At 44.4% G+C, this 27,675-nt stretch overlaps 2 protein-coding genes across 4 annotated transcripts in view; one reads left to right on the forward strand and one right to left on the reverse strand.

Annotated features, from left to right (window-relative positions):
• Positions 1-5,859, forward strand: part of SERTAD2 (SERTA domain containing 2) — a 70,014-nt gene extending 64,155 nt beyond the window's left edge. For all 3 annotated transcript variants that reach the window (XM_065739609.1, XM_065739607.1, XM_065739608.1), the window contains exon 2: positions 4,241-5,859. In XM_065739609.1, the coding sequence (XP_065595681.1) occupies positions 4,245-5,195 (951 nt within the window). In that variant the 5' untranslated portion in view covers positions 4,241-4,244 and the 3' untranslated portion in view covers positions 5,196-5,859. The remainder of the gene's footprint in view (positions 1-4,240) is intronic.
• A 9,949-nt stretch (positions 5,860-15,808) lies between these two features.
• AFTPH (aftiphilin) overlaps positions 15,809-27,675 on the reverse strand; it is a 43,171-nt gene continuing 31,304 nt past the window's right edge. The window contains 5 exon segments of the mRNA XM_065739587.1: positions 15,809-16,626; positions 21,941-22,064; positions 25,666-25,805; positions 25,807-25,837; positions 27,351-27,411. Of these exon segments, the coding sequence (XP_065595659.1) occupies positions 16,482-16,626; positions 21,941-22,064; positions 25,666-25,805; positions 25,807-25,837; positions 27,351-27,411 (501 nt within the window). The 3' untranslated portion in view covers positions 15,809-16,481.

Genomic DNA, 27,675 nt, shown 5'->3' on the forward strand with positions numbered 1-27,675 from the left:
CTTCCACTCAAACGAGTAAAATCTGCATCAGATCCTTGCAAAAAAAAAAAACCCAACAACAACAAAAAAGCCAGCCACACCAAAGCTCAGCTGCAGCACGCTGAATGAGGCCGTGCGCTGCTGCGTGCTGCGTGCTGTACCAGCTCCCCGGGATGCTGCCCTGCCAGGATTTAAAGACCACAGTGTCAAGAGATGAAAGCATTGAGGAGGGGTGAATTTTGTGGTGCCCTCACCTTCCAAGGCACTGGTGGCAAAGCTCCATGCCTAGCTCACTTTTGGTGCGATAAGGAGGGGGTGCCTCTCTGCCTCCTCCCCTCTTGGGGACAGATCCTTGGAAGTGAGGGGAGCTGGCTGTGTCCAGGTGGTCCCTCAGGCAGGGCTGGGCAGTGCAGCCACTTCTGTGGGGCATGCACACCCCTGCTAACTCCGAGGAGCCAGCCCTCATCTTGTCAGTTGAACCCAGTTGGCACCGAAGACCTTTTTATTTTGGTCCTGTAGCTCTTGGTGTCAAGTCCTGATCCTGCTGAAGGCAGTAACAGAACTGTCACTGACTGTTGTCGGGCCGGAATACAGCCAACACAGCCCTCAAGGATAAGGAATGAGGGATAGAGGAGAGGGAAATAATGCTCCGTGCTCCGGACATGGGGGGATCGGCTGCCTGTGGGCTCTGCAGTTGGGTGCATTCACCTTTGTGAGCAATGTGCTGCTCATTCTAACAGCGAGCTGTGCCAAATTCATCTGCTCACCCTCTGGGCCGGACGATGGGGCGGCACCAGCGTGAGTGGACTGGTGATGTAAATACAGCTGCTGCATGCAGCATCTCTGCCTCAGTGTGTGCGAAGCTCTCTCTGCAGAGCCCAGGGTTGGTCTCCAGGAAGGCTCAGAGGCACAGGCAGGCATCGCACGAGCTTTCCTTCTGTACAGTTGATCCAGGCTGATGATCTCTTCTGCTGAGCCCCAGCTGTGTTCCCTCCCAGCTCAGTCTGAAGAGCACCAATGGACAGAGGTACACAGAGGTGGTGGAGTCTCCTCTTGATGATCTCTAGAGGTCCCTTCCAACCCCTACAGATCTATGATTCTGTGACATTGTGTCATACAAATATATATATATAATATATGTATATATATATATAAATTATATACATATATATGAGACTTTTGTTTTTCAATTAAGAAAAGCCAGCTCCCAAACAATGTTAGCATTTCTCTGTCTCTGAGGCATGCGCCATCACCCTAAATGGGCAAAAAAGCAAACTGCATCTTTCTCAGCAACAAAGCTTCAGCTTCTGGGTCTGGATCTTCTGTGGCCAACTGGTGGATAACGTTGGGGAAGATCTCCCAGCCCCATCCCCTGGATAAGTTCATTTCTTTCCATGGCCTTTCTTCAGCTTTCTAGTTCCACCTACCTGAGCAGCATTCAGAACTAACTTGCATGCCAGAGCCCTGCAACACCCTTTATTGAAACAACAGCAAAGCGACGTCCCATCTCAACCTGAATGCTTCAATGTGGAATGGTGTCTGTGGCGGACGGGTGGAGATGCAGCACAAGTACTCATGGCCGGGACTGCTGCTCACTGGGAATAGATGCACAGAACCCCCCCCCCATGGGCACAGCCCCAGCGCTGCATGCTGGTGGGGCCTGCAGAGCTGGGAGTCTAGTTTGGGGGATTAAAACCCTCTGTTGGGCTGCAGTCCTGCGCTGTGCCTTTTGTAGTTGAGTGCTTTTCAGGGAGCATTTCTTGGGAGTAAAAAAACGAAAGCTGCACTGCAAAGCAAGGAGGTTATATTTCGAGTTTTCCTGGTCTGTTCTGTCTTCTCAAAGGACCAGCTCTGAGCTAAGCCTTGTGAAGATAGAGTGAGATGTGACGGCGTGACAGTCATACGTACAGGAAACCTTGAGTCATTTGTGAGCTTCCTGGAACACGAGGCGCAGGGCTTATCGCCGTGTTTACTAACAATGATCCCATCGCTGTCGGCCAGCTCAGAAAATGTCTGGCTGTAGCAGCACCCCGAGAGAAGTCGACCCATTTGGGTTCTTCAGAGATGTGTGCCGCCGTCCCTAACGTTTTGTGATCAAGCACAGGGAGTGGAGCATGGCCACCTCGGTGGTGTTTTCTTCATCGTGGGGAGAAAGGTTGGCTTTGTACAGCGAATAGTTTTATACATCCCTCGCAGGGCCTGACGAACTACAAAACTCTCCCAGTCCCTGAGCCGTTAGCAGATTTCTCTTTAAATAGGTAGAGCACTGCGGATGGGGTGTTGCTATGTCTGTAGGACACGGTCTGTCTTTTTTCAGGGGAGGAGAGAGTAGGAAGGGGTGGGAAGCCGCCAGCCCTCCCTGTGGCCCACGGCTCCGTTAGCGCGTGCTGCAGCCTGGTAGGGCCTGGGATCCGTGCTGGCCTCCAGCCCCCGTTCTTGCTGTACTTGTCAGAAGTCACAGGAGGTGCATTGGCTGTGGAGGTTTGAACAGGAGATCCTCCCTGCCATCCCCAGCCCACGCGCGTGGCTCTGGAGTAGCCCGTGTAAGTGACAGCAGGGAGAGGAGAAAAACCAGAGCCCGGCGGTGGTGCTGCATTTCAGAGGTTTTGCTCAGCCGAGATTCCAGGCGCGGGGACTGCTGGGAGCTGGCCAAGGCGCTTGGATCGCAGCCTGCCTGTTCCTGGGCTCCGCCGAGCTGCTCCCTCCCCCCGCCTTGCTTTTTTTAATTGCATAATATGCTAGAAAACGATCCGCATTCGGGACTTATTTTTAACCAGAAAAAGCTCACTTCGCCCAGTCTGATTTTGGAAAGTGAACGCTTTCTGAGCCTCGTTCCTTTTTCCATCAAAACCCCATCTTCTTTTGCCCCTTCCCATCTCTCCCATTTTGTGAGGGCTCATTGCTTTCCGGTGCTCCTCAGACGTTCCTGGGGCCGTCCACACATCCTTAGCAGTGCTGTCTGTCTGAGCAGTGTGCAGTGACCAGACTCCTCACCCACCCGCCTCAGTCACTTTGTGGGCATGGGTCCTGCTGGGGGAACTGGGGATGGTGCTCCAACAAGGAAGGCACGTTGTGTCTCTGCATGAGCTGTATAATGAAGCTTCTGGCCCTCCGGTCCCCCCCCTCTCAGATGCATAATGCAGGGTCATGCCTGTCTCTGTCCTGATGCTTTGGTTTTGGAGAAGGGAAGCCAACCTGAGCCTTTGGGAAGCCCAGCTGGAGATGGCAAAGGAGGGGCTGAGGAGAGGATCTCAGCTGCTGTGTGACAGTGTTTCCTGCCCCCATCAGCACAGCCCTCCCACGCCACAGCAGGCGGTGCCTGCTGAGCTCTGCACTGTGAAGCCCTTGCTCCCACGTGCCCATCCCCGGTGTGGGGCTGGGGCTGCACCTTGGCTGGGTGCCCCATGGCTGCCCTGTGCCTGGAGGGCTTTCTAATGGTAGTGCCCGTGTCCCCACAGCCAGGCATGTTGCTGGCTGGGTCTGGGGCCCCCACTGCGGCAGCAGAATGTGCAGGGAATAATCTTGGCCATCAGACTAAACGACCTGGCGGCTCTTCTTCTTTGTCTGTAATTTATCTGATTCCACAGTGAGGGGAATAACTGTGATTCCTACTCCATCGTGTAGGCCATACGCAGTCATTTAAATAAACCCATGAGGTCAGAGATGCACCTATCCAAGGAGCTCATTTCTCAGACTCCACCGAGGTCTCTCTGTTCACTGAGGACCCCCTCAGTGCATGATTGCTTGAGCCTCGTTCCCCTTCCCCCCATGAACATACCTTCAACAAAAAGGGAAATGACTTGCAAGAGGAGCGTGTTGTGTTTCTGTGCCAAGTGGCGGTCCTGCAGCGGTCAGGAAATTCTAAGGTGTGTTTAACAGAGTGTAGCTTGCAGATACGTGGGACCATACACTTCATCACAAGTGCCGGGGGATGGATACCTGCCTCCAGATGCTTACAGACTTGAGTGAGTTGTATGGGCGCTGTTCCAGTTCCTGCTTAGGATTTAGCAGCCTAGCCATGCTTAAAAACAATGGAGTGGAGCATGCAGTTCACGCTGCTTCTGCTTCCCCACTGTGAGCAAAGAGTGAGTTTTACACGGGTGGATCCGTGTGCTTGGGCTGACAAGGACGGGATGGGATGTCTGGGCTGCCCACACTGCCTGGACAGGGCATGGGGATTGACTGGGTAACTGCTCGGGTGGGAAAGGGAGAATAGATTTCAGCTTCGCTGGCTTCATCAGTGCTTTGTCCTTCCTTTCAGATATATGTTGGGGAAAGGAGGAAAGCGCAAGTTTGACGAGCATGAAGATGGGTTGGAAGGCAAAGTGGTGTCTCCCACTGATGGTCCCTCTAAGGTGTCTTACACCTTACAGCGTCAGACTATCTTCAACATTTCCCTTATGAAACTTTATAACCACAGGCCATTAACTGAGCCAAGCTTGCAAAAGACAGTTTTAATTAACAACATGCTGAGGCGAATCCAGGAAGAACTCAAACAAGAAGGTAGCTTGAGGCCTGTGTTCGTGACTGCGTCGCAGCCCACCGACCCTCTCAGCGACAACTTCCTCGAGGCCCAGCCGGCCTTCAGCCACCTCGCCTCCCCGTCCCTGCTCCCCACTGACTTGGTAAGCACTACGTCCCTGGAGTCCTGCCTCACCCCGGCCTTCTTGCTCGAGGACGACACTTTTTGCACTTCCCCGTCTGTGCAGCACGACGGTCCAATGAAACTACCACCTCCTGCTCTCCAGCCAGTCAAGGACAGCTTCTCCTCAGCCTTGGATGAAATCGAGGAGCTCTGTCCCACACCTACCTCCGTAGAGGCAGTAGCAGTAGCAGCCGAATCAGCCGCCGGTGACTCCAAAGCCCTCCCCTGCGAGTCCAGCGTTCCGAAGGCCGAGGGCGTCGCGGAGAGCAGAATGGCCGAGTCCAAACTCATGGAGCCGCTCCCTGGCAACTTCGAGATCATGACTTCCACAGGTTTCCTCACAGACTTGACCCTGGATGACATTCTGTTCGCCGACATTGACACGTCCATGTACGATTTTGACCCCTGCACGTCAGCCGCGGGGGCTGCCTCCAAAATGGCGCCCGTGTCAGCGGATGAGCTCCTCAAGACACTTGCGCCGTACAGCAGCCAGCCAGTAGCTCCAAATCAGCCTTTCAAAATGGACCTCACAGAACTGGATCACATCATGGAGGTGCTTGTTGGGTCTTAAAATATAGAAATAGAGCAGCTCTCTCTCTTTTTACTTCTATGTTTTCGTTTTAAGCACCAGTATATACACTCAGTGGTATTTCCGTCATCCCTCCCACCCGATTCACAGCACTGTGCATGCGTCCTTGCTTGCCTTTTTGGAAAAGAAAAGGATCACACTAGTTTTTGCTTCGAGCAGAGTTGGAGTGCCTTCATCCATGTACGACCACTTCTAATGTATTTTTTGGGATTTTTGTCTTTTTTCTCTTTTTTTCCCGAGTGGTTCCTCAAGGAAGAGCAAATACCCTGGTATAGGAAAGAATATGTATCGCAGACAATGTTACGTTACTACAAAAAGGAAAAGGAAAAATAAATATTTGTACACGCTAAGCACAAGGGAAAGCTGTAAATTGCATGTGCATATTTGTCTATTTTTTCTATAAGTTTTATTGCAAGAGGTTAAAAAAAAAATAATATTATTATTTAGATAATCTCAATACCATTTTAGCCCTGTAGAGGTTGACTTAGCAATTCAGCCTTTGGGAGGCATTAACCTGTTCCTCTTTACGTGTTGCATTTACATGGCTGTTCGGAAACTGCTGCCCAAATTTATTTTATATTTTTGTACAGATTCTGCAGTTTATGATATTGTTTTTTCTAAAAAAAAAAGAAAAAAAAAAGAAAAAGAAAGAAAACAAATGCTGTTTATATACACACACATACAAAAAAAAAAGGAAAAAAAACGTTATTTTGATAGGATTTGCTCACATAGTTCCTGCATAATTCAGATGTACAAGAACCACTTGTACTTTTATACAGAGTTGTAATGTTTTATATGTGTATGGTGCAAAGAGAACATTAGATCAAATAAGCCTGCGGTTGGTTTCCCTGAATGCAAACAGAATCAAACCAAGTGCTTTAAGAAAGGGCCGGGAGCTGCTTCTGCAGGAGCCCCGCCAGCGCCCGCTGCCCCCCTGCGCACTACTGTGATCCCCCACACTCAGAGCCATGTCCTTTCCGACCCGCACGCGGAGCGGTCGGCGGGAAACACTCGTGGAGCTTCACCTGGCGGTGCCGAGCGCCCGCGCGCCCTTTCTTGGAGCACCTCTCTCTCCTTTCCTTGCCCCACCTCACTGTGCTAAGTGCTGAAACAGGCAACTTCAGTATTACTGCAGTGAAGCTCATCTCTGACCTGCACTGGATGGACTCGCTTCGATATCCATTGCTGTTGAAACTGGAGCCAGTCGCGTCACGGCGCTCGGCATCCCGCATCGGATTGGTTTCTTCTATCGACCGCGTTACCCGCTTTACACTTTAGAGACCCGTCTTACAACCAGTATACAGACACAGCTTTCTATGCATGGCCCCGCCCCGTGACGCCCGAGCAGTCTTCTCACCCCGCACCGACAGCATTTTTCAGTTGGCCGTGGTGTACATTTAAGTTGAAAACAGAACAACGTCCGCAGCGTGTCATGCCTATTGCCGAAGCCGCCGTGGCGTTCTAGTTTTCCCGATGGTACTTCAGCTGTAGAGCGCCGGTTACAACCTATACAGTCGACATGCCTATGGCTTCTTTAGGAATGACTTTTATATTTATTTAAGAAATTTTAAATTATGTCGTACGTCACTTGGCAATAGTCAGTCAGTTCTGCTCCCTTCTTGTCATGGATGAAATTGGGTCTCGCTTTGCCTCGTCAGGAGGCAGCTTTGTATACACGGGCACTTTAAACCAGGCCACACGTATTTATTAGCATAGAGGTAGACAGACGGAGCGCAGAACCGAATGTGTTTTGCAATGAAGGAACTCCTGATGGAAACAAAAGGCGTTGCGTCCAATCACAGACCGCTCCTGCGTTCTGCAGCACGGGGCCGGGCAGGCCCGGGGTGGGTTGCTTTCCTTTATCCCCCCATAGGGCCCAGCCCTTCTCAGAGCCAGAGAGCGCAGCGGTGCCCCTCACACCAACCCCGAGGACCATTTCACACCGTATCCCGCCCCGTGCTCGCAGCACCGCCCTGAGAAGCCAGCCCTGAGAACCCCTGTTTTTCAGGGGGGGTTACTGATGCAGTCAAACCAATAGTATACGTAGGCAGAAGTTGACATCGATGTTATTTTCGGAGCACCAAGTCCACGGCAGCACCGCGGCCCGGCCCCACAGCCAGGCACAGAGAGTGCCACTGATGTGCAATGAAGTGACAAGACGGGAGCAGAACCAAAGAGCTTTGGAGTTGAAGTTATTATTATTATTATTTTTCTCGTAAATTATTTATTCTTTTTTTTTTTTTCCTTCTGTAAATATATTTATTTTGTTGTGAAGCTAACAACATCTGGATTGTAACATGTACAGAATGTAAGGTAGGAATGTATTCTCTTGTAGGAATGTAAATCTGTACGAACGAGGGCACGGGAGCCAGATCCAGAACAAACCAATTGAGGCACAGTCAGCACAGGGATGGGGCACAGGACGCCCCCCCACACACACACACTCTTCTTAATATGGGTCTGGTTGATGGAAATCTGCAAAAACAATTGCTTTAAGAATTTTACCACCTCCCCCCCCCCCCCCCCCCCTCACTGCTGTGTGATAATAGCCCGGGTCGTTTAAAACCCGTGTGACACTGTTGGCAGCCACACGGACTGAGCCCAATGGAAGTTCTGGATCCTCTATAAAAAAAGAGTCACCGATAAAAACCAACTGCAGCTCCCACCTCGTTCCACGTTAATCCATACAGGCCAAGATTCCAGGAAAGGTGTAAATAGTGTGACACGTTCAGTGCATGGGTGTTTGAACAGGGCTCGTTATTGTTGAAAAAAAAAAAGGAAAAAAACAAACAAAAAAAGGCTGTACTTCCCCTCCCCCCTCCCACAGACCTTAGAGCTGTGCCTTTTCTATGCAATATTACAGACATATACATCTGAAACCAGATTACTGTATTCACATGTAGGTATGGGCTGTAATCAAAAAACAATTGGACAAATGTACATGGAAATGAGCAGTCTTACTTTTGTAGTTTTATATTATACAATAAACTATTAAAAATAAACACCGGCCTCTTCCCTCTGCAGAAGGGCAAAGCTGGGGGGGGGGGGGCAGGGTTAGAAACTGCCCTAAAGAGTGGACTGGGGGGTTCTCCACGCACCCCCCCATACAAAGCAGGCAGGGGGAAGGAGCCAGGACACATCTGTGCTGTGCCATGGGGCTGGGCACCCCTCCAGGCCTGCTGCAGGGCCATGGCCACGGCGGGCTTTTCTTCCTTCTCCCCAAAAACCCCACTGACTCCTCACAGAACATCTCCAGCCCGGAGCAGCTGCCAGGGGAAGGCACATCACCGAGCACAGCAGAAGGAGCAGGCCTTAAGTCGCCCATTTCTGCAGGGATTTCCTCCCATTCTTCCCTGCCACCGCTGCCCACCTCGCGCAGCTCTGCCCTGACCGCTTCCCCTCGTGCTTCCTCTCCCTTTCCCCCCATTCACGGGGCTTCCTCCCCTGCTGCTCCCCTCTCCTCCTGCAGCCTGGCACGCAGCCCTCGCTACGCGCTGCCTTTACGCTCCCCTTCCCGGTGCGAGCAGGGATGACACGGATTTTGTGCCTGTGCCAAACCCTGCATTTGTTAAGTGGGGAAAAAAAATAAAAAGCCATGAAACGCTGCACGTCTGAACCGACGTCGGGTGGCTGCTACTCAGCACAGAGCTCAGGAGTGAGCTCTGACCTCAGCGCCGAGGACATCTTTCCTCTGGAGGACACCCGCCCTGCAACTCTGCATCGGAACCGGGGTTCAGGATAACTAACGCAATCGTCGCCTCTCTGCGGGGGCACTGCGGGGGCTCCTGGCACCGCACCACGCAGGATGGCAACGAGCACGGCCGTACAAAGTGCCAGCTGCCGACAGACGCCATGGGAACAAAGCGAGGGCCGAAATGCGGCCGGTGAATCATCTGCTGCGGGTTGGTCCGACCAGTTTTCAGTCCCACAGCCGAGAGCAGACACCCCGGCACTGTGTGACGCTCGGCTGAGGGGTGGGGGACGCGCTCGGCAGGAGGGACGGCTCCCCAGCGTGGCCCTGAGGATGAGCACGGAGAGGCAGCAAGCCGCAGCCTGCTGCCACAGCCGGGATCCTCTCCCCTCCCACGCCCCGTGCTCCTGCCACGACCTTGGATTGCAACCCAAGCAGGGAGCAATCACACCACGGCTGCAGCTGTGATCTGCGAGCTGCACTTCTGCAGCTACAACAACAGCAGGAGCATCTTTTCCTCCACCTCTCTCCGGGTAATTAGGATTTCCCACACGTGAGTTTGTTTTACAGGAGAAAAGGCCTTCACTTGCCTTGTTTTCCTCTTTTCCAGCAGCAGCTGTACTTGGGGGAGCCTGCAGCAGCAGCAGGGCGCGCTGGGCTCCATCAGGCAGCTGAAAGTAGAGCACAAACTCCCCCGTGATCCTAGCAGAGCTCCCTTGTTCACATCTACCTGTTGGGGTTGCTGAGAAGAAACTGGAGCCTATTATCAGGCCTGCTTCTTTGTCAGGTGCTTCTTTGATGTAAATTCAACCGTGATCAAATGTGCTGATGGCAGCAAACAGCCGAGGAGTAGGAAACGTGCAGACTGCACAGTGACCTGCAGAGATTACAGCGAGCAGGGCTGTACACAAATCAGGAAGATTAAAACGTGAACGAGCTAAGAACTCTTGGGAGAAGTACTCGGGGAGACAGAAATAAGCAATGCAGACAGCAAATAAGAGAAATAAGGCAGACTAAAGACTGAGGGGAACCTACTGGTCCATAATGAATGTCTGCTGCTTCTCCCTGCCCCACAGTGCTTTAGTTTTGTGCTACTGCTTCAGCACCAGGCTTGCCAGAAAGGAAGTGGCAAGAAAGAATATCCCAGTGCATTTTAGTGCACTGAGTTCTGCAGTGACAACTGCAGAACGAACTCAGCCCTTACAGAGCAAAGCAGGCCTTTTTTTCCCCTTCCCTAAAAACTTCATGCTCACAGACAATGAATGTTAACCCTCCTGATCTGAAGTAGCAGAGTAAGATGCTGGAGAGGGAGATTTCTGGACACAAATGCTATTATTGGCAAATGAGATTTCAGGTATTCACCAACCCTACCCCTATAGGCAGCGCTGCCTACACAGGTCAAGGACAGCTATGGTGCTAATAGCATCTAAGGGAACATTTAGCACCTGTCCGGCTCCTTCTCTTAAAACCCCGTTTAACTCTGGAGCTTTAACCAGATCGGGGCTAACTGCAAACTCCCTAACTCCATCCTATATCCACTCCAATCTCAGATGAAGGAGGCTTTCACGATGAGAAAACTCAAACACACACCCACTGCAAAATGCCACCAGTTTCCTGCGACAGAATGAACTCCTGTGCCAGCAGGGTCCTCCAGCAGACTGCATAAATGAAACACTGGGAAGAAAAGGAGCCCGTGCCAGCTGCGATAGGCCCACAAGCTGGAAAGGCCTGAACTCCCTGCCTCTTCGGTCCCAGACTGGGGAGAGTTGGCTCAGCTGCCTCCTGAATGAAAGAGCAGCTTTCCTAATGGCTGAGCTCACACTGCCAGCCTGCTAAGGAGCTGCATTGATTTGAAACCTAAAGGACAGCTGTTAGTTCCTCCCTTTCCACCCTGCTTCTTCCTCCCTGGCCAAAAGAAGAGGAAAGGTGCCAGAATGAGCTTCATATATGTGGACGAGGTAAGAGAGGTTAAAAAAAAAGAAAAACAAGCAAAAAACCCACAACAGAAAAGGAGGGGATTCTAGGATTCAGCAGCCAAGCTGCTGAGACTTGGACAAAGCATTTGATGACATTCAGGCTGGGGAGGGAGATGAAAGGGAGAGTCTGAAGGGGCGGGTTGGGGACGTTTCATGTCTATTTTCAACTTACTTCCTGAACAGCCAAGTTCTTGTATCTGTACCATGACTCCTGGAGTTTAAGAACCAAACACAATCAGAAAAGCTTACAGACCATGAGCCAACCTTGGCCTTTTCTGAAAGAGCTGCTGATACTTTCCACTACTCAACTTCTGTGTAATCTGCTCCCAGCAGTCTCCACAAGGCTGAGTTTCACTGGGTCACTGGGAGAGCCAGCAAAACTTGTTGCCTCATTTCCTCTCAAGTCCTTATACTGGTGCACCTACAGGAGGAGGAAAGTCAGCAGCACAACTATTCTTTCAGTAAAAGAACCTTCTGGAAGCTATCTAAACGTCCCCTACTTTAGTTTAAAACCATCCCCCTCGTCCTATCCACGTCCACCTTGTTTGCTCTATGGAGGTTTGCTATGCTCTCAGCACTACAGCAGGTGGCCACGGCTCCCTGAGGTATGCTGGACAGCACTTCCTACAGGGCATCCTCCTGAGCAGCTGAAGGCACCCGGTCAAAGATTAAGGTCTGATCCAAAGCACTTGCTTCTCTCCCTTTGTTTAATGCCTTCCAAGTGCCGAAGACAAGCTCAGATGAGACAACAGTTCCTGCCATTTATAAGATTAAGGCCGTCTTCAAAGCCACACCTGGCTTCAGTAGCTGTGCTCACTGCAGTTCTTCACTGTCTGAAGGAAACAGAATGTTTGATCACTTGCAGGTTTAAAAGCTATTGAGACACATTTCACTGGAAAAGCTGAGACGAAGGCACAGACACGGCTGCTGAGCAGGGCTGAAACTGCCCCTCTGCTTCCCTCCTTCCCCATTTAATAAACTTCACTGCTTTGAATTGCTTTAAATACAAGAAGCAGGGCTCGCACGATGACAGCCATGCCAGTAGGAAACCTGCCTGCATTATGAGTGAATTTGCTTGCTGGAGTAAACCAAGCAAACCTTGGATTATGTGTGCGTGCCTACTAACAAACCCTTGCTGCTGCAGCCCTAAAGGGGAGAAAGCAGCCACAACAGCTGAACTGCATCAGTGCAGGTGGAGAAGGTTGGCAGCAAGGGTGTCACTATGGCAGAAGGATCATTGAGCACGGGGAAGACTACGCAGAAAGGACTGCTGCGTCTATTCAACCAAACATTCAGAATACCTATGGTACCTGACACTCGTTATTTTATCTTCTGCAGGACAGCGGACTATTCTAGTCAGAAGAGAAGTATTTTTTGCTCCTTCACACTCTGCAAGTAGTCCCAAGCCTTACTTAAGGCACCACAACCTAATTTCTACACGTAGCGTTAGGAACCTTTGGGGGATATTTGCCCTGAAATTAAGCGAGTAGATTCCAATAAAAATCAATGGATCTGCAGAGGAAGATTCAGAACTCCTAATGTAGGAATAAATTTCTTGGGTGACCACATGGCGAATCCAGATGGAAGACAGTGAGCATCCACTATGCCTGCGAGGTATTTCTGACACTTCCATCAGCTGAGCGCTTCCCAGACATTAAGGGAAACTTCAAAGATGATCACGGTACATCAAACAGAGCTGGTCTCCACAGCCTTGCCATAATGCAGGGATAACAACACACCTTACGAGTTTAAGAACAAGATGACAAGATTAAAACAAGAGCTCCAGCAGTTTCAGGTACTTAGCACATGCACCTAACCCCTGAAACTGCTGAGTCCTTAATGTACAACGAACGAGCAAACAAAGCCTTTCCCCTGCTCTCATGGTCCAGGTTCACCTAAGGGAGCACACAAGGCTGCCTGCTGCCTTTATCACCTGTGCTGTTTGGCACAGGAGCCAGATTATGAACCAACTTCTCTGCTTTTGCAAGCAGGCACTCCTAGAACCTGCAGTGCAATTATTAGATGCTGTATACCATTATAAATTATATTTTTGCATCTAGATATCCTGCTCTGAGATCTAGAAGCGGAACAGAAGAGTTGTACCTGGAGATAAGCTGTTGCACCAGGCTTGATCCACCCTATATACACTGAGTTAAGCCTCCCTTGCATCCTATACAGATGCTTGGATATCTAGCTGAAGAGCAGTGGTCTTGCAATCCAATAACTCAACAGCAGTCATACAGTGATTTCACTATTACATAAAACTGTGTTCAGCAATCCAGCTTGACAGAAAGTTAACTTCTGCACACACTAACTGCACAGGAGGGCATTTATGTACATGACTTGTAAGCTTCACTTTCGGGATCTCAAAATGAACCTGTCAAACTAATAGTTCAATATTCTGAGGAAGATTTAGAGCTTCAAGTAGTGGAGGCAGTGCAGCAGGTGGCAAAGCTTGCGGTAAGTCAGCACTGAACCACAGAGTGTCAGAGTGCAGTCTTTCAAGTAACACCAGCAGAGTTCAGCTCTCTCTGCAGAGATTCAGGGTCCTGCAGCTCTCTTCACAGTCGGAGCTTTGGACTTTGTTTTATGGCCACGTTCCAGTCCTGCCAGTTGCCTCCTAACCAGGTGTCCTTTGCTGCTTCTGTTGGATGAGCACAGAAGTGCACTGCTGCTCAATGACAGTGTTTCTCAGATTAATGTGATACCCCTTGTCATGCCTGAAGACAGTGCACAGCAACACATATGTGCAGAGAGTGTCAATGACTGCATACAGGTAACTGGGCAGATTGAATTGGGCAAGGGCATCTTGTCAGTGGGAACAGCACAGAAGGGCACCTGCACGTAACATGGACTTGCTAGGCAAAAATGCCTTTAGAAGACAGGAGAGAGGTAGAAAAATCTGTTTTTCTACCCCATAACTGACAAGAAAGAAGAGGTGAGATTAACAAGGAGCTGCAAAGCAACACTGCTTTTTTAGGGCAAACAGCACCCATCTCAAAAGGCTGAATTTAGATGGAAGATTTATGTTTTTCAGCGAAGAGAAGGTCTGTGAGTAGCAATTTTTTCTTTTTCATTTTTGGCAGAAACAACATAAAACCCCCATAAACACACTGTGGGTAGCACCAGGTTTCACAGAGCGTCAGATTGGTTCATCACTCAAAGCAGAAATCCCTTCCCCTGTCATCCCCTTCCCTTCCCCCATTTACAGCAGGCCACTAGGACCGCACTGGGGGCTGGTAAGACAAATGGGCAGCTGCCTCTAGAGGCAATTGTGAGGAGACTAAAGATCAACTTGCAGCTGGCACTTCCACCCCCACCTCTCCTTAATACTTCAGTCCATTCGCTGCCAGACAAGGATCATGAGTCAGCTCCTAAACATATTCTCCTTGGAACAATAGCTATAGCTCCGTGCTGCAGCTATACCACTGCTCCAGCTCTGAGGGACACACTACAGTTACAAGAACAAAAGGGCTGTTTTTAACCTACAGCAGCCAAACAGAACTGAACGATGCAGTAAGCAGGCATCAAAGAATACTATGCTAAACCTATGAGAATAGCAAAGCAAATTTTGAGGTGAAACAGGCACGAAGTCAGTGCTGTAATGAAAATTTGCTAGAGCAAACGTATGCTTTTTGGATGTATATGGTAAAGCAGCTGGCTTTTGCATAAATCTTTTGAACTACAAAAGGGGGCAGGTTTTTATTTTTTTTATTTTTTTTTTTTTTTACTAGGGCACTGCACATTGCCACGCTGACTGGAAGGCAAGAGTAGTTTTTCACCAAGGCAGAACTCCATCCAGTACTAATCTTTCAAGAGGGCTCCTACAAGAGAAAAATCCACAAGGACAACGTTTCAGCTTATCAGCCAGTAACGTCAGACTCAAACTTTACCTTTTCTGATCCAAGCGCTGTCAGAGGATAAAGAATTCAAAGAGGGAAGAAACGCATTAGAGGCTTCTCAGAAGTGGTTGTGAGCTGATGAACTGCTGGTGACTCCCACTGAAAGAGCTGTGTGCATAGAAAAGGTTAGATGCATAATCTCTCTGCCCACACGAAGTGCCCTCAAAGAACAACCACACCAAGAGCATCCTGTACCTGTGGACTCTATTCCGAACAGCTCAGAGATATCCTCTGAGGAGAAGTTGCTGAAAGAGCTACAGTGCAAGCTAATATGTTAAGAAACTTTGGTGAATGCTACATTTATGTTTTTAATCCTAGCTAGGAAACTGGCAAAAGTTGGTGTCCCCATATCACCTGAATTTGTGTTTCTTGCAGTCCAGCATTGCCTGTTATTTTGAAGAAGTCTCTTATCTCAAACACCAGCATGTCCTGAGCCACAGCACCTTGAAAGTCAGAGGCAGAAATAGGAGGCTACACCATTCCACATTCAAAGGAACAGGACAGTTGAAGAGAAGTCTGCTTCTCCTTCCACAGGACCCTGACAGATGTGTATCACAGGACTGTGTAACAAAAATGAGGCGGTTCTACAGTTAACGGGGTAGACATCAGTCTTACCATCAACAGAAACAGGAATAATGTATACATTCTGGATAAAAAGAAAGCAGACTGTATACATATATATCTTTTAAATTATTTTATTTTGTGTAAGCTAAAAGGAAATTTACACACTTAAATCTCAAAAGACCTTGGGCATGCACATTGACCTTTTTAGAGGTTCTTCTACATAGCTCTCTTTTTTCCATAGGAATTTCCCCAAACATTTACAACCCATAGTTTTTACTGTATATACAGCCTAAAACCATAGCAATCTATGATTATGTCATTTTACACTGTGCAAAATCAAACAGAAATAGTGGTACAACAGAACATAAGAATTTTTAACAGATAAATTTCATTGTAAGACATTCATATAGTTTTGGTCCTTCTTTTCCAAATCAAACTGATTAAAAGTAGACAACCTTCAGACAAGGATCCAGAAGTTACTGACAGCATACCTTTCAAAAGGCCGTATAGTGACTGACAGAACCATACTACTGCAGTTTGAGAACAAAAACTGATCAGCCAACCAATCGACCAGGGAAGGGAAGGGGGAGAAGAAAAGGAAGAGCACATCCTAAGCTTGTTAAACCAGAAGAGAAAATATCAGGTTTTAAAACAAATGAAACCCCACAATGTAACCTTCTGTTTTCCCACCAAAAAATATTTTAATATATGCAGGAAAGAAAAAGACACTCGATGCAGTCTGAAAACTGTTAAGGGGGACTTCACGCATTGTGAAGGCTGAAGTTCTGCATTATGTGTTTCAAGGATATATATAGAATTTGAAACCTTTTGAAGTTTTGTAAGAAGGACACCACCAGTGTATTTCACAAAGACAGAAATGTATACACCCCAGCACAACAAAAAGAATAGATCTTCAAAAAGATTTACCCCCAGTTATTTACATTTTTCTCTAATATAAATTTAGGACTTCAGTATGTAAATAAATATACATAACTATGTATACCTTTCTAGTGCTGCTTACCAACAAATCATCTGAACTTGATTTTTATTTATATTTTTTAATTAAAGCAAGATTGCTTTTTATGACCCATAGAGGGGAGAAAAAATGAATAGAAAACGTCCAATTCACATCACTTTAGTCTACCTTTTCTTGGCAGCTCGTTGAAGGTGTTAATGTGGCTGGGAACATCAACACCTTGGCATGCATGAAAGTTAAGTCAGGAAGGCTAGAAATCACCTTGGCAGCTTCTTCACTAAGGTGTTCTTCCTTTTTAGGCTTCCTGTTGGGAAGGAAAGAAAGAAGTGCATTAATCTAGTACCTGCAACCCGATGGATCACTTGAAGCAATGTTCTGTCAGTTTGTCTCCCACAGACAGCCACTTTGGTAAGCTATTTGAAGCTAGGCTAATGTTATAATACATACCTGCCTACCAACAGAACGTTCAATGGAAGGCAGCAAAATGTTCCTGAATACTGCTGCAATAAGGAGAAATGATTTCCTATTCAGATGCTAATTTATCTGGGGGTAGGCAAGCTCCAGTGTGCCATTCTGGGACTATTCACTTGAAGGAACTGCCATACTCATATTCTAGAGCTAAGACAAAAGGAGTGTTAACTTTAAGCTGCCTAAGTTCAGCATAACCTTTCAACATAGAACAGAAAAATCCAGAAAGGTCATTAAAAAGTTCCAGGCATACTCCTTTAAAAATAAAAAGTAATAGAAATGTACTTAGGATGTGTTTCCAACACAACTGCACTCAGATTATATACTAAACCTCTCTACAACATGATTCCCAACCTCTTTCCCCCCCAGGGTCTCATCATCAGCAAAAGGTAGCTCACAACTTGCAGCTAACTTGCTTTCAAGTGTGGTAGCATGTGTAACCATAATGATGCATACAGCAGTTGGGGGAACCACTGGAATTTACTTTGTCTTCTGCATTATTCACAAGAATTAACGAGCACAAATGTATAAAGAATCTGAAACCCGTGTTTCTTGGTTCTCACTGTTAGGCCAGAAACTCACACTTCCTAAGTAAAATGGCTCAAACAGACATAGAAGATCCCATCTACTGTCCACACACTCACACCTGGTGCTTTATCTTGAAGAATCCTGGCAATTACTAGAAAGCCAAATATTAACAAGAAAAAAAAAGGCACTAGCAGTAACCTACAATGACATTGTAAATCCTTGCTAAGAAGCTCCCCTGCCACCAAATGAAAACCTGAGACAAAAGGCTAGAAACAAATGAAATGCTTCCACAGAGCATTTCAGAAATTTCCTTTCTATATCTTATGGATAACTATAAATTTTCAGCTGTGTCTGTGAGAAGGCAATCACTACACCAACCACAGAACAACACGTAGTCATGCATCTTTTTTTTTTTTTGTCAGCACCCATCAGGATTGTTCCCTGAGCTGATGAGAGAACAGGAGAAAGCAAGGAGCTATGTGCTGCCTTCAGCAGCAGTCTCAGAATTTCTTGGCTAAAGGGACAAGAGAAAAAGCTGGAGTTAAACTCTTCCTTGACATCACTGATCATTGTGTTGACACTGAGCTATCAGTTTTGTTTGCTACTTGAAATCTCTACTTGATGAAAGATCTCAAGACGAGGCACTACAAATACTAAATCTGACTTTCTTTTGCTAGAATAGCAGTATTTTCTTTTCTCTGCTGCAGTGGAATTTCATGAGCCACTGACTAGGCAGACTACCAAATTCTGGAGGATAAACAAAGCTGTGTGCTGGATTTACCAACGGAAGAAGCAGAGCCAATACGTGCAGCCTTCTCAAACAGCTTCACTGTCAGTGCTGTGTGCACTCGGACTATTTCTGAGCTGCTGAAATGTGTTTGTCACCCACCACTGTGTTATCAGTATCTGGTGCCACTATTAGTAATCACTTACCACAAGCCTCTTTAAAGGTACAAACTCCTGGTGATCGAGAACTTACAGCTAACAAAGGAGAATTTGACAGAGGAAGCCAAAGGAAGAAGGCTGACTCAGAGATCTGATTAAAAGGAGTTCCTGCAATTGTAATCAGGCAGCAAGATGGAGCTCACACACTCCTTGCTATTTATATGCCTCTTCCTCCTCTGTGCAATTGTGTCATGCTAAGAAATGGTACTGCTGGGTCTTGGAGGCAGTGCTGCATTTTATTTGGTAGAGGGTCCTCCAGAAGACTGGAGTAAGACTGGACTCCACAATCACCCTTTCTGGGTAATAGACGTGTCAGCACCTCTGGCAGTAAATATCACAGGGCTACCCTAAACAATAACTCATGATCTTAAGTTTATAGAGAGTTAAAACATCATCATCACTGCAGACTAGTTTTACATTAACGTCATTAAGATTTTAAAACTACCTTCTGGAAAATACTTTGCCCTCTCCACCTCTTCTCTTACATCAGGTTACATTTCTTCCCAAGACAGGGAACTGAGGGAATACCTTTCCCCAAACAATTGTACCTGGTCTTCTACCTGTTGGCATGTAGGTTTTTTTTCCCCTTTCTTTTTTAATGGTACATTAGTACCAAGCTGCAAGAAATAAGCCAGACCAACAGGCACAAAAGTTGCTGGAAGAAGATTCAGTGAGAAACACGTAATGCTTTGCTGGTGTGTCAGTCACTGTTCCAGTTTACCTAACCTCTTCCTGCAGCATTCAGTCTTTCAGGATTTCAGTGATCACTTGCACTTCCAAAGGGTTTTGAGGATATGACCAAAAGGGCCAGGCTCAAATAGCAACAATGAGTTAGAGAAATGCACTTTAAGAATCACTAATTTAGAGTTAGTCTGCTACGTCCAACACTACCCACATGAAGTATTTCCAGTTCAAATGAGGGTTTCAGCCATTTCTTGGAATGGCATCAGCGCTCTGCTTTCCTTCCTGACGTTAGTAGATGAACTTTTGATCTCTGCCAGTTCAACAGAATTGGGCAAGGCTGCACTGTAGTGCTGCCATTCAATATTCATGGCACCTTCAAGGTGTCATACTCAAGCTGCAAAGTTCCCCCTCCTCTCCCTACTCTTCCTTTCTGAGAAAGTCATCTTCCAACATCAAGTTGGATCAGTTTACAAAAGACAGAGCCATTTCAAAGAAAGATGGCTTCCTATAGCTGTGTATGGGAACTGCTGAATCATGGCCTGAACCACTGATTGACCACTGGAGGGTGAGCACTGAGTCAGCCACAGGAGCACAGGTGAAGGCAATGCACCTGTGTGACCAGAAGGGGTGGAGTCTGGCTCCACCTCTCCCAGACCCCATGTAAGGGCTGACCACCACTGGGGAAGGATCTCTTGTTGGAAATCCCTCCTGTGTGGAGTTTCAGGTGAGCCTTGACCTTCAGCGACAGGTAAGCCCTTCCTAATTTATTGGGTGTCTTTATACCATCTGGACAATCCAACCAAAAATATACTGTCCATCTTCATTATACTGTGGGTATTATTCATTCAGGGTATTCACCCTACAAGCTAAAATGGTACTTCCCTCTAAAGTTTAGCCTCAAAGATCCTGAATTTAGACAATTTACAGATAGATATGGGGTAGTCTTAGCACAACTGAAGTTGCCATCACAGCGATGCTTAGCCACTGGCCACATCTTCCCCCAATTTGTTGGGAACGGTTAAGTCTGTTTCCATCCTAGTGCATGTGGGCCATCTTTGTTGAGCTGGCTTTACCCTACCACCAGGGCTCTAGGTTCGTTATGAATAAAAAATTCAAAAGAAAAGCAATTTTACTGGACAAAGCTAACACACTCCAACATGTGTGGCATACTGCTGAGACGAGACCTTATCTCTCTAAAGGTTTTAGTTTTTCAAGATAGACTTTTTTTTTCCAGCACATATGAAAAGATTAAAAAAACACTTAAAGATACAGAGTTGACAGAAACACACAAAACTTTTTATCATTGAAAACAGCTGCTTTAAAGCAGCTCATCTGCATATATCTGAACATAACTGGCACATTTGAGGCCTCCAACCTTTCCCTACAGCCAGCTGTATCTCTATGATATCAACCTAGAACCTTTTTGCATTACCAAGCAATGCTCTCCAGAACTGAGGAAGAGCTGTGATATCTAGTCTGAGCTTCAACAGAGCAACTAAAAGTTCCAAGTGTTATGTGGAAGCATTTAAAAACAAACAAACAAAAAATCACCCTTAAAGAAAATAATATAGAAAAATGAAGGTCAGTGTTCATAGGCAAAGCAAACTGCACTGCTCATTTGTAAATAAAAAACAAACAGATCTTACAGGTCTGCCAAGCAAGCAGACAGAAATCTAAGAAGAGGGATAAAGACAATAACAACATTTGGATTTGTATACCTGCTGCACGTTTGTGGTTACTTTGGATATACTACTAAAATACTTCCAACTATTGCTACATTTGCTGATTAGTTAGAGTCAGACTTTCCCACTGCCTTATCTTTGCAAGAAGTATATGTCCTCCACAGATAGAAGCAAGGCAATCCAGAAGTTGAGGAAAAATCAGCACTGAGGTAAGGAGTTCCCTCTACTGGTTCTCTCTTGAAATTTCGGACTGTTGATCTTTTATTCAGCATTCACTTTGAATGTTTTTATTACAGGAAAACTATCAAGATTGTTTCTCAGTGAAAGAATATGTTCTAAAAGAGCTGTGAAAATGTTAGTTTTACTTACTTTAAACAAGGCTGCTATCTCCAATCATTATTACTCCTTATATATGCTGCAATTCTATTCAGCTATACCCATGTGCTTTAAGTGCTATGCTGCATGGAAACTCATTTATTTAGTTATAGAGCCCTGAAGCTCAGAGAGGATATCCTGCAATTAGTTGCAGAGCAACTATAAAATACACGCCTATAAAATAGATGTGTGCTTCCTCGACAGTAAGAGCATTTTACTGTGTGAGAATCTGAGTATCTCTAGTATACACAGTTGCTAGCTATATATTAAGACAGTTCACAATTCCACCGTTAAGATGTATATTAAAAACATAAACCCAAGCACTCGAGCTTAAGAAGTGAAAGACTACCTATCCAACAGGCCAGACGTTAAGGAAGACATCTGACATCTAAAGAGTTTATAAACTCTACTTACAGAGCTAAGTACAGAAGAATTTTGTGAGAGCTCCATGAAGCAGAAGGGATATAACGAACCAGCCACGTGAGCTATGTCTTAGCTCCTGAAAAGTAACTTGCAACAGCAAAACAAATCTGATGTTTGATCACCAACATTTTTTTTTTACAGGTGATGGAACCATATTTCTATCTAGCAACTATGTAGAAGACCTAGAGAGGCATCTGTCGAAGTCCTTGCAGCTTGAACTGTGAGCTTCTGTTTACCCTTTGATTCTTAGGAATCAGTTCTGTTATTCAGAAAGTTTTACCCTCCAGTTAAGTCATTGGTTCTAGCTTTTCAAGTTAACTGTGGTGGCTTCTGTCAGCTCACAAACTGTTTCCCATGTTTAGATTTTGGTGATAAAACAAAGTATGAACTACAGTAGTACAGATCTGATGTTTGCAGTCTGCAACTCTGACTTACATCTTAAACATTTTGTTCATTCTTGAGTGGCATAATCATTCATTCCTCAGGAAAAAAAGTACAACAAATGTTATTTACCTTGTGGACGTGCTTGCCTTCTCTACTGTGGACATGAGTCTTGCAAATGCATCAGTCACTCTGCTGCTTGCATTGGAAGTTTCCAGTTTTGAGGTTGTCAATTCATACAACTCAGGATCCACACCTTACAGTATAAAATAATAATCAGTGATGGTTGGTGACAAAGATAGCCATAACTAGCCACACATCAGCTTTCTAGAGACTGTTTTCTGTAAACATCTGAATCACTTGAAATGTCAAGATACATGAAAAGAACACGACAGAACATGCCTGTTTCTAAAACAGCAAATCTTCTCTCCCCACCCTTTTTCAGTAGCTTTTACAGCTGTATCACAAAATACACCATCCTTGGATGGAGTCTGGCATACAAGGTCTCAGTCTAAGAGTAAACAATTTGATTTACCTTTTATAGCAAAATACCTGTAAAATGCCAGTTATGTTAAAAGAGATTGTTTTGATTACTTCAGATCAACTGTTTCTATTAAAAGAATGCTGATGGTTAACAGTGACCAGCTGTTTTAGTGACAGATTACACAACACGGGCATGCACTGTAGTGAGGTCTGTGATGCAAAAGCAATACACTGAAACTTCAGTCTGGATTTGCTAGTTTCAGTTGTCTTAGGTCAGACATTGTATTTTGACACTGTGTGTTGCAAATTCATTTCGATTAAAAAATATATATTAATTAGCAGATGTCAACAGTTGACATTACTGAAATATTTTAAGACTACTATACCACATCTTAATACTCAGGAGCATTTCAAATTGTTGATGTTTCTCTAGTTATATCTGCAGCTATTGTGTGCTTCAGTGTGCACGCATGTATCATCCTCAATTACAAATAACTTTAAAAAATAGTGAAAATTTGGACAGAAGCATCTTGTCTTGTAGATGCCTGCATTCTGAAAGAGTATAATGCTGGTATGGACAACACAGAAGCATTTTATACTGCTGCAGAACAAATGTTGCAAACCCTCAAATGTGACAGTCACATGTTGGTATCTAACAGAAAACTAGTATGTATAGCTTGGTATGGTGGTGATTTTCTCAATCTGCTTACTCAGATCAAGGCATACTTATAGAAGTACTCCTGAGATATCAAGAGCTGATTAAATAACAAAAAAATCCTGTGCCTACTGTCCTTCCTTTTCCACCCAGTAATTGCAGCACTGTGCTTGCAAATATGAGGATAATAACCCTCATCATGCCTGCTTTACATGCATGCTTCACAAGCATTGTTTTGAGCTTTCCTTGTTTCTATACAAGTGGTAATACTTCTTAATTGTGTGGAAACTAAGCTAATTCAAAAGGAAAATTAAGAAAATAATCTGGTTAAGATGGAGAGGTGGAGGCAGGGGGAAGGATTTGCTCAATTTAATGTGAGTTTATGAGAAAATAATCAGCTCTCCCTTCAACCTACATGTTTCAGTCTGGATTTGCAAAATGAATTTCAGCCAGTTTCATGTGAAACATCAAAATATGTACTGTACTGAGACCAGGTTACCATGACTTTAAGTACTGTCAGATGTTTACAGAACATGGAAAAAGGAACAAGACCAAATATTCCATAAGATATCCACTTTCAAACAGGGAGAAGAAGACTCGAAGATATACACTTTGACTTGCAGAAGCCTGTGAAATCCCATTAAGGTACAAATTGTAAAACCAAATGAAATGAGGAGTTCTTTGACATGCAACTCTGAAGCAGGCGTTAAATGCAACGTTATAAATGACATCATTCAGACATTTATGGTCCTGAATTCTCTCTCATTGCAATGTAATGCCACTGCTCAATTTACTATTCCACTACACACCGTTTATTCTTCTACATTTATGTTAAACTTTCAATGTGAAAAATAGAACAACACAGTAAATCTGGGGGAACATACTAGAAATGAGTGACTTCTAAGATCACGACATAGAATGCAAATTTTTATGGAGCATTATTTTGGCTACTGGTTAGATCAGACTGCAAAAAACACAGCATAGCTCTAGCGTAAGTAAAACAAAGGTCTTCAGAGATGTAACAAACTTCTGCTACTGATAAAAGATAATTTGTGTTTTGATTTTAATCTGATTTTTTTTAATATATTTTAATAAGAGTTGCATATTCTCCATTTTATTCAATCAGAGAATAGCTAAGGAGAGCACTGCAAAACCTTAATGAGATGTTGAAGGAAAGTTAGCCAACCAAACCCCACACAAAGCTCCTAAACACACACACAAACACATGAGCTGCAAGCCAAGAAACAAATGACTTTCCCAGAAACAAGTCAGGAGGAAAGAAAAGAACAAACTAAAAACAGACACTACAGGGCATACCAGGGAAGGTGATAATACCTGCAACTGATGGAACAACAACAGACTAAATAAATGAGGGCAATAAAAGGTTGACATGGTATTCCTCCAGTAGTGACTTCAGGTGAGCAGCAGCAGCAGGCCACAGGAACATGTGACTGCATGTGCAGCACGTGCACTAGGTACTGATGAATTACATGTCAATAGACTTGCAAGCACTTAGGAAAGAATCTATGAAAAATCAAGATTCTCAAATTTGCTACCTGTCACTTTCACGACAAACCTGCTGCTACCTTTCACCTGAGAAGGACATTTCTCAAGAGTGGAACAAGACCACGTTTGGAGTGGGATGTCATAAAACTGCCTTCCATGATCAAATAGCAAAAGTGAGAAAGTTTTTTAAAAACAGAAAATACAACTGTAATCATAAGCACTTCTAAAAAAAAATACTGAAAAGCCTCAAAATTGGTTTAAAAAATAGTTTCCTAAAATATAACCGAGACAAAAAAAATCAACAAAATAAATATAATAAAAAGAAACAACTAACAATCCATTCCTATGAGCAATGTGATCATTATGACTTCCCAATTGCTGCTAGGCATTGGACTGAAGGAGTATTTGCCTTATCTGCTCGGACTATGCGCCAAGAGAAACCTCCAGAGGGTCCCATTAAGTTCCTGAAGAAATTTATTCCAAGTGTAGGTTTTCACAGGCTCATATAAAAGCATGTCAAAACCATACAAAAACCAAATTCAATTACTTTCACATTTTATTGGAAGGATAAAGCAATATTTTCATCTCCTTATTAAGTTGCAGATGAAGTGCCTTAGTTTTGTAATTAGCATTCATGAGCTTCTAACACCCCACAAACATGCAACTATCCTTATTTTGCTATTATGAATGCTGTTAAAACACTTTTTTCTCCCCCTATCATTAACACTAGCACTTCAGACGTGACAAAATTTAGTCTCCAGGTAGAAGACAATATCATCTGGGTTACTCACACAACTTCAATGAACATTATAATTCTGTAATTTGGAGACATTCACTTAGAAGAGGAAACAAGCCTAATTTTAATTTCTTTTTTAAATAGTCACATCTACATTTTTCAGTCATTCTTAGTACTTGGAAAATTTAACTTTCAAAATTTCCCCTTTGAAACAAGTGTTTTAACATCTTAGTTGCAAGAGCAAAAGAGCCATTCATTCCTCCAGCGTGACAATACAGAGCTGACAGTACCTTTTAAATACTTCGCACTTGATATAAAACATCAGAAAATAGAACACAGATTAAAGGAAAAATGCAGTAGAGAGACATTTTAGAGAAACAAAGTAAAATTTCTCCTTGTTTATAGGAAAGTCAAGTGATGTGCTCATGCTTTTAGTAAGTTGTTATACTAAAGTTGTGGTTTTAACACTCTGCTGACCTGGGATTGTGGTGGTGCTGTTAGAGCTACTGTCATCCACGGGCCCAAAGAAATCAAGGTTCAGAAGAGTGGAACCTCCACTAGCTTGAAATTCAGTGACCGTGTTGGTAGGCAGCCATATAGAAGGTAAGCCAAGGGAGGGGTTTATGTGTAAAAAGGGGTAAGACACACACTTGAACATGCAAGTTATAATTAGTACTCTGTACACAATTTAAAAATTGACATGAAAACAATGCTTACAGTATTAGTTTATACCTTCTAAAATGTTAACAACTTAATTCAGTGCACATTTCCTCATGTACAATGCAGCAAGGAAATCAACACTAGGAACTTTAAAATAGAAACATTTATTTCAATCTAAAAATGAAAAAGAACCAGCAAGACCCAGAGAGAAAGATGTGATCAATTAAAGGGAAACAATATATGCATCAACTGATAGATAGGAAATACTGGACTTCTCCCTTCAATGACATTGCCAGTCATTCTTGCATCAAGAAGACTTAACAGGTCCCCAAATAGCCAAGAACCAAGAAAATGATTATGACTAATCAATGTTAATGAATGCCACTCTTACACCCAGTTCTTCACTGGTGAATTATACTGTTCCCCTTTAGTACTGAAACAGAAATTAACCCAAGATACATTTTAAAGAAGTTGCTTGTTAAAAAGAAAGCACGATGATTTGACTAAAGTAGTAAGACACTAGACAACAGCAAAAGGGTCCATCCAGGCTTTCCTTCAGCACCATGATATTGCTATCCAAACTAGTACAACCCACATGTTCTGCAACGTGAGGCAACGCCAGAGCATCAAGAGATGCAATTTTTTTTTGCCTGCTTTTGAAGAACTTATACATTATGAATTAACCGTTGTTAGCAGGCTCCCCTTATAGGTATTGTTTTCTTTTAAGATCTCTAGTCTGTAATTTCTGAGACTGGCGGTGGTGGTACAATGCTTTTTGCTATTAAAACAGACATAGGCAAAGGGCTCTAAGTGATAATTATATACATTTATAGATAGAAATAACTTTGTAGCTACCTGTTCAATATGTTGATGATTTTCTCAGTCTGTTAGCTCTATTAACTACTCTCTACTAACTAAACTACCAGCTCTATTAACTACTGAGAGCAAGCACAAGTAAAACAGATGATGTCACATTTTTTAAATATAAAAAAATATCTGTAAATCTGAAAACTATCAGGTCAAGTTCATCTTTCACAAACAGTTTGCAGTTAAAATATTGTGCTTTGAAGTAGCCACTGTATACAAGTTTGTGATTCAGAGGATGTCTAAGGAGGGAGTTCATCAGTGAAAAATATTCTTACAAAGAAAAACTTGTCACTCTAAAATGTTCATTTATTCAGGGTTTCATTATAATCAGCAGTTATTTATAATGAAATGTTAATATTGCCACTGTGTAATTAGCATATGGCACAAATCTAAAATCATACTTCACTTGGTATTTTTCAGACTACATAATTTTTTCACGTAGCAGCACAGTTAATCAGAAAGAAAGCCTGAATTTCCAAAGATAGGAGTAAGAAATAAATTATATATATATATATATATTCATGTATATGTGTGTGTATATATTTAAAAAAATAATCAGCAGATAGATGTTTGTCTGAACTTTGTAGTTTTCTTATCTCTAGCTCTGGCGCTAGAGGCTCTACGGAGAGACGTACCATCTAAAGGGTTAGTAAGGCCACTGCTACTCCAGTCAAACTGGACAGGTGGTAGAGATTCCTAGAGTTGAAAAGTCAGAAATCAGATTTTATAGTCAGTTCATGTTTCAACAATGCAAAGCAGTTCAAAAAACAGATTCTTTGGCATCTAAGTACTAAAAAGACAACCGAACGAGCAAGCCCCAACTTTTGCAAGGGGCATATTTTCATAATATGCACTAAAGATCCACAGAAGATTTGCTCTACTATAGGAAGTCTCAGTAAATTCTCAACAGTACGGATTAGGTCACAAACAGGATTTTCAAATTAACTAAAACATATATAT

This window comes from Cyrtonyx montezumae, unplaced genomic scaffold (assembly GCF_038088225.1).
Source record: "Cyrtonyx montezumae isolate F1298 unplaced genomic scaffold, pur_monq_1.0 scaffold_24, whole genome shotgun sequence".
Classification (NCBI taxonomy): Eukaryota; Metazoa; Chordata; class Aves; order Galliformes; family Odontophoridae; genus Cyrtonyx; species Cyrtonyx montezumae.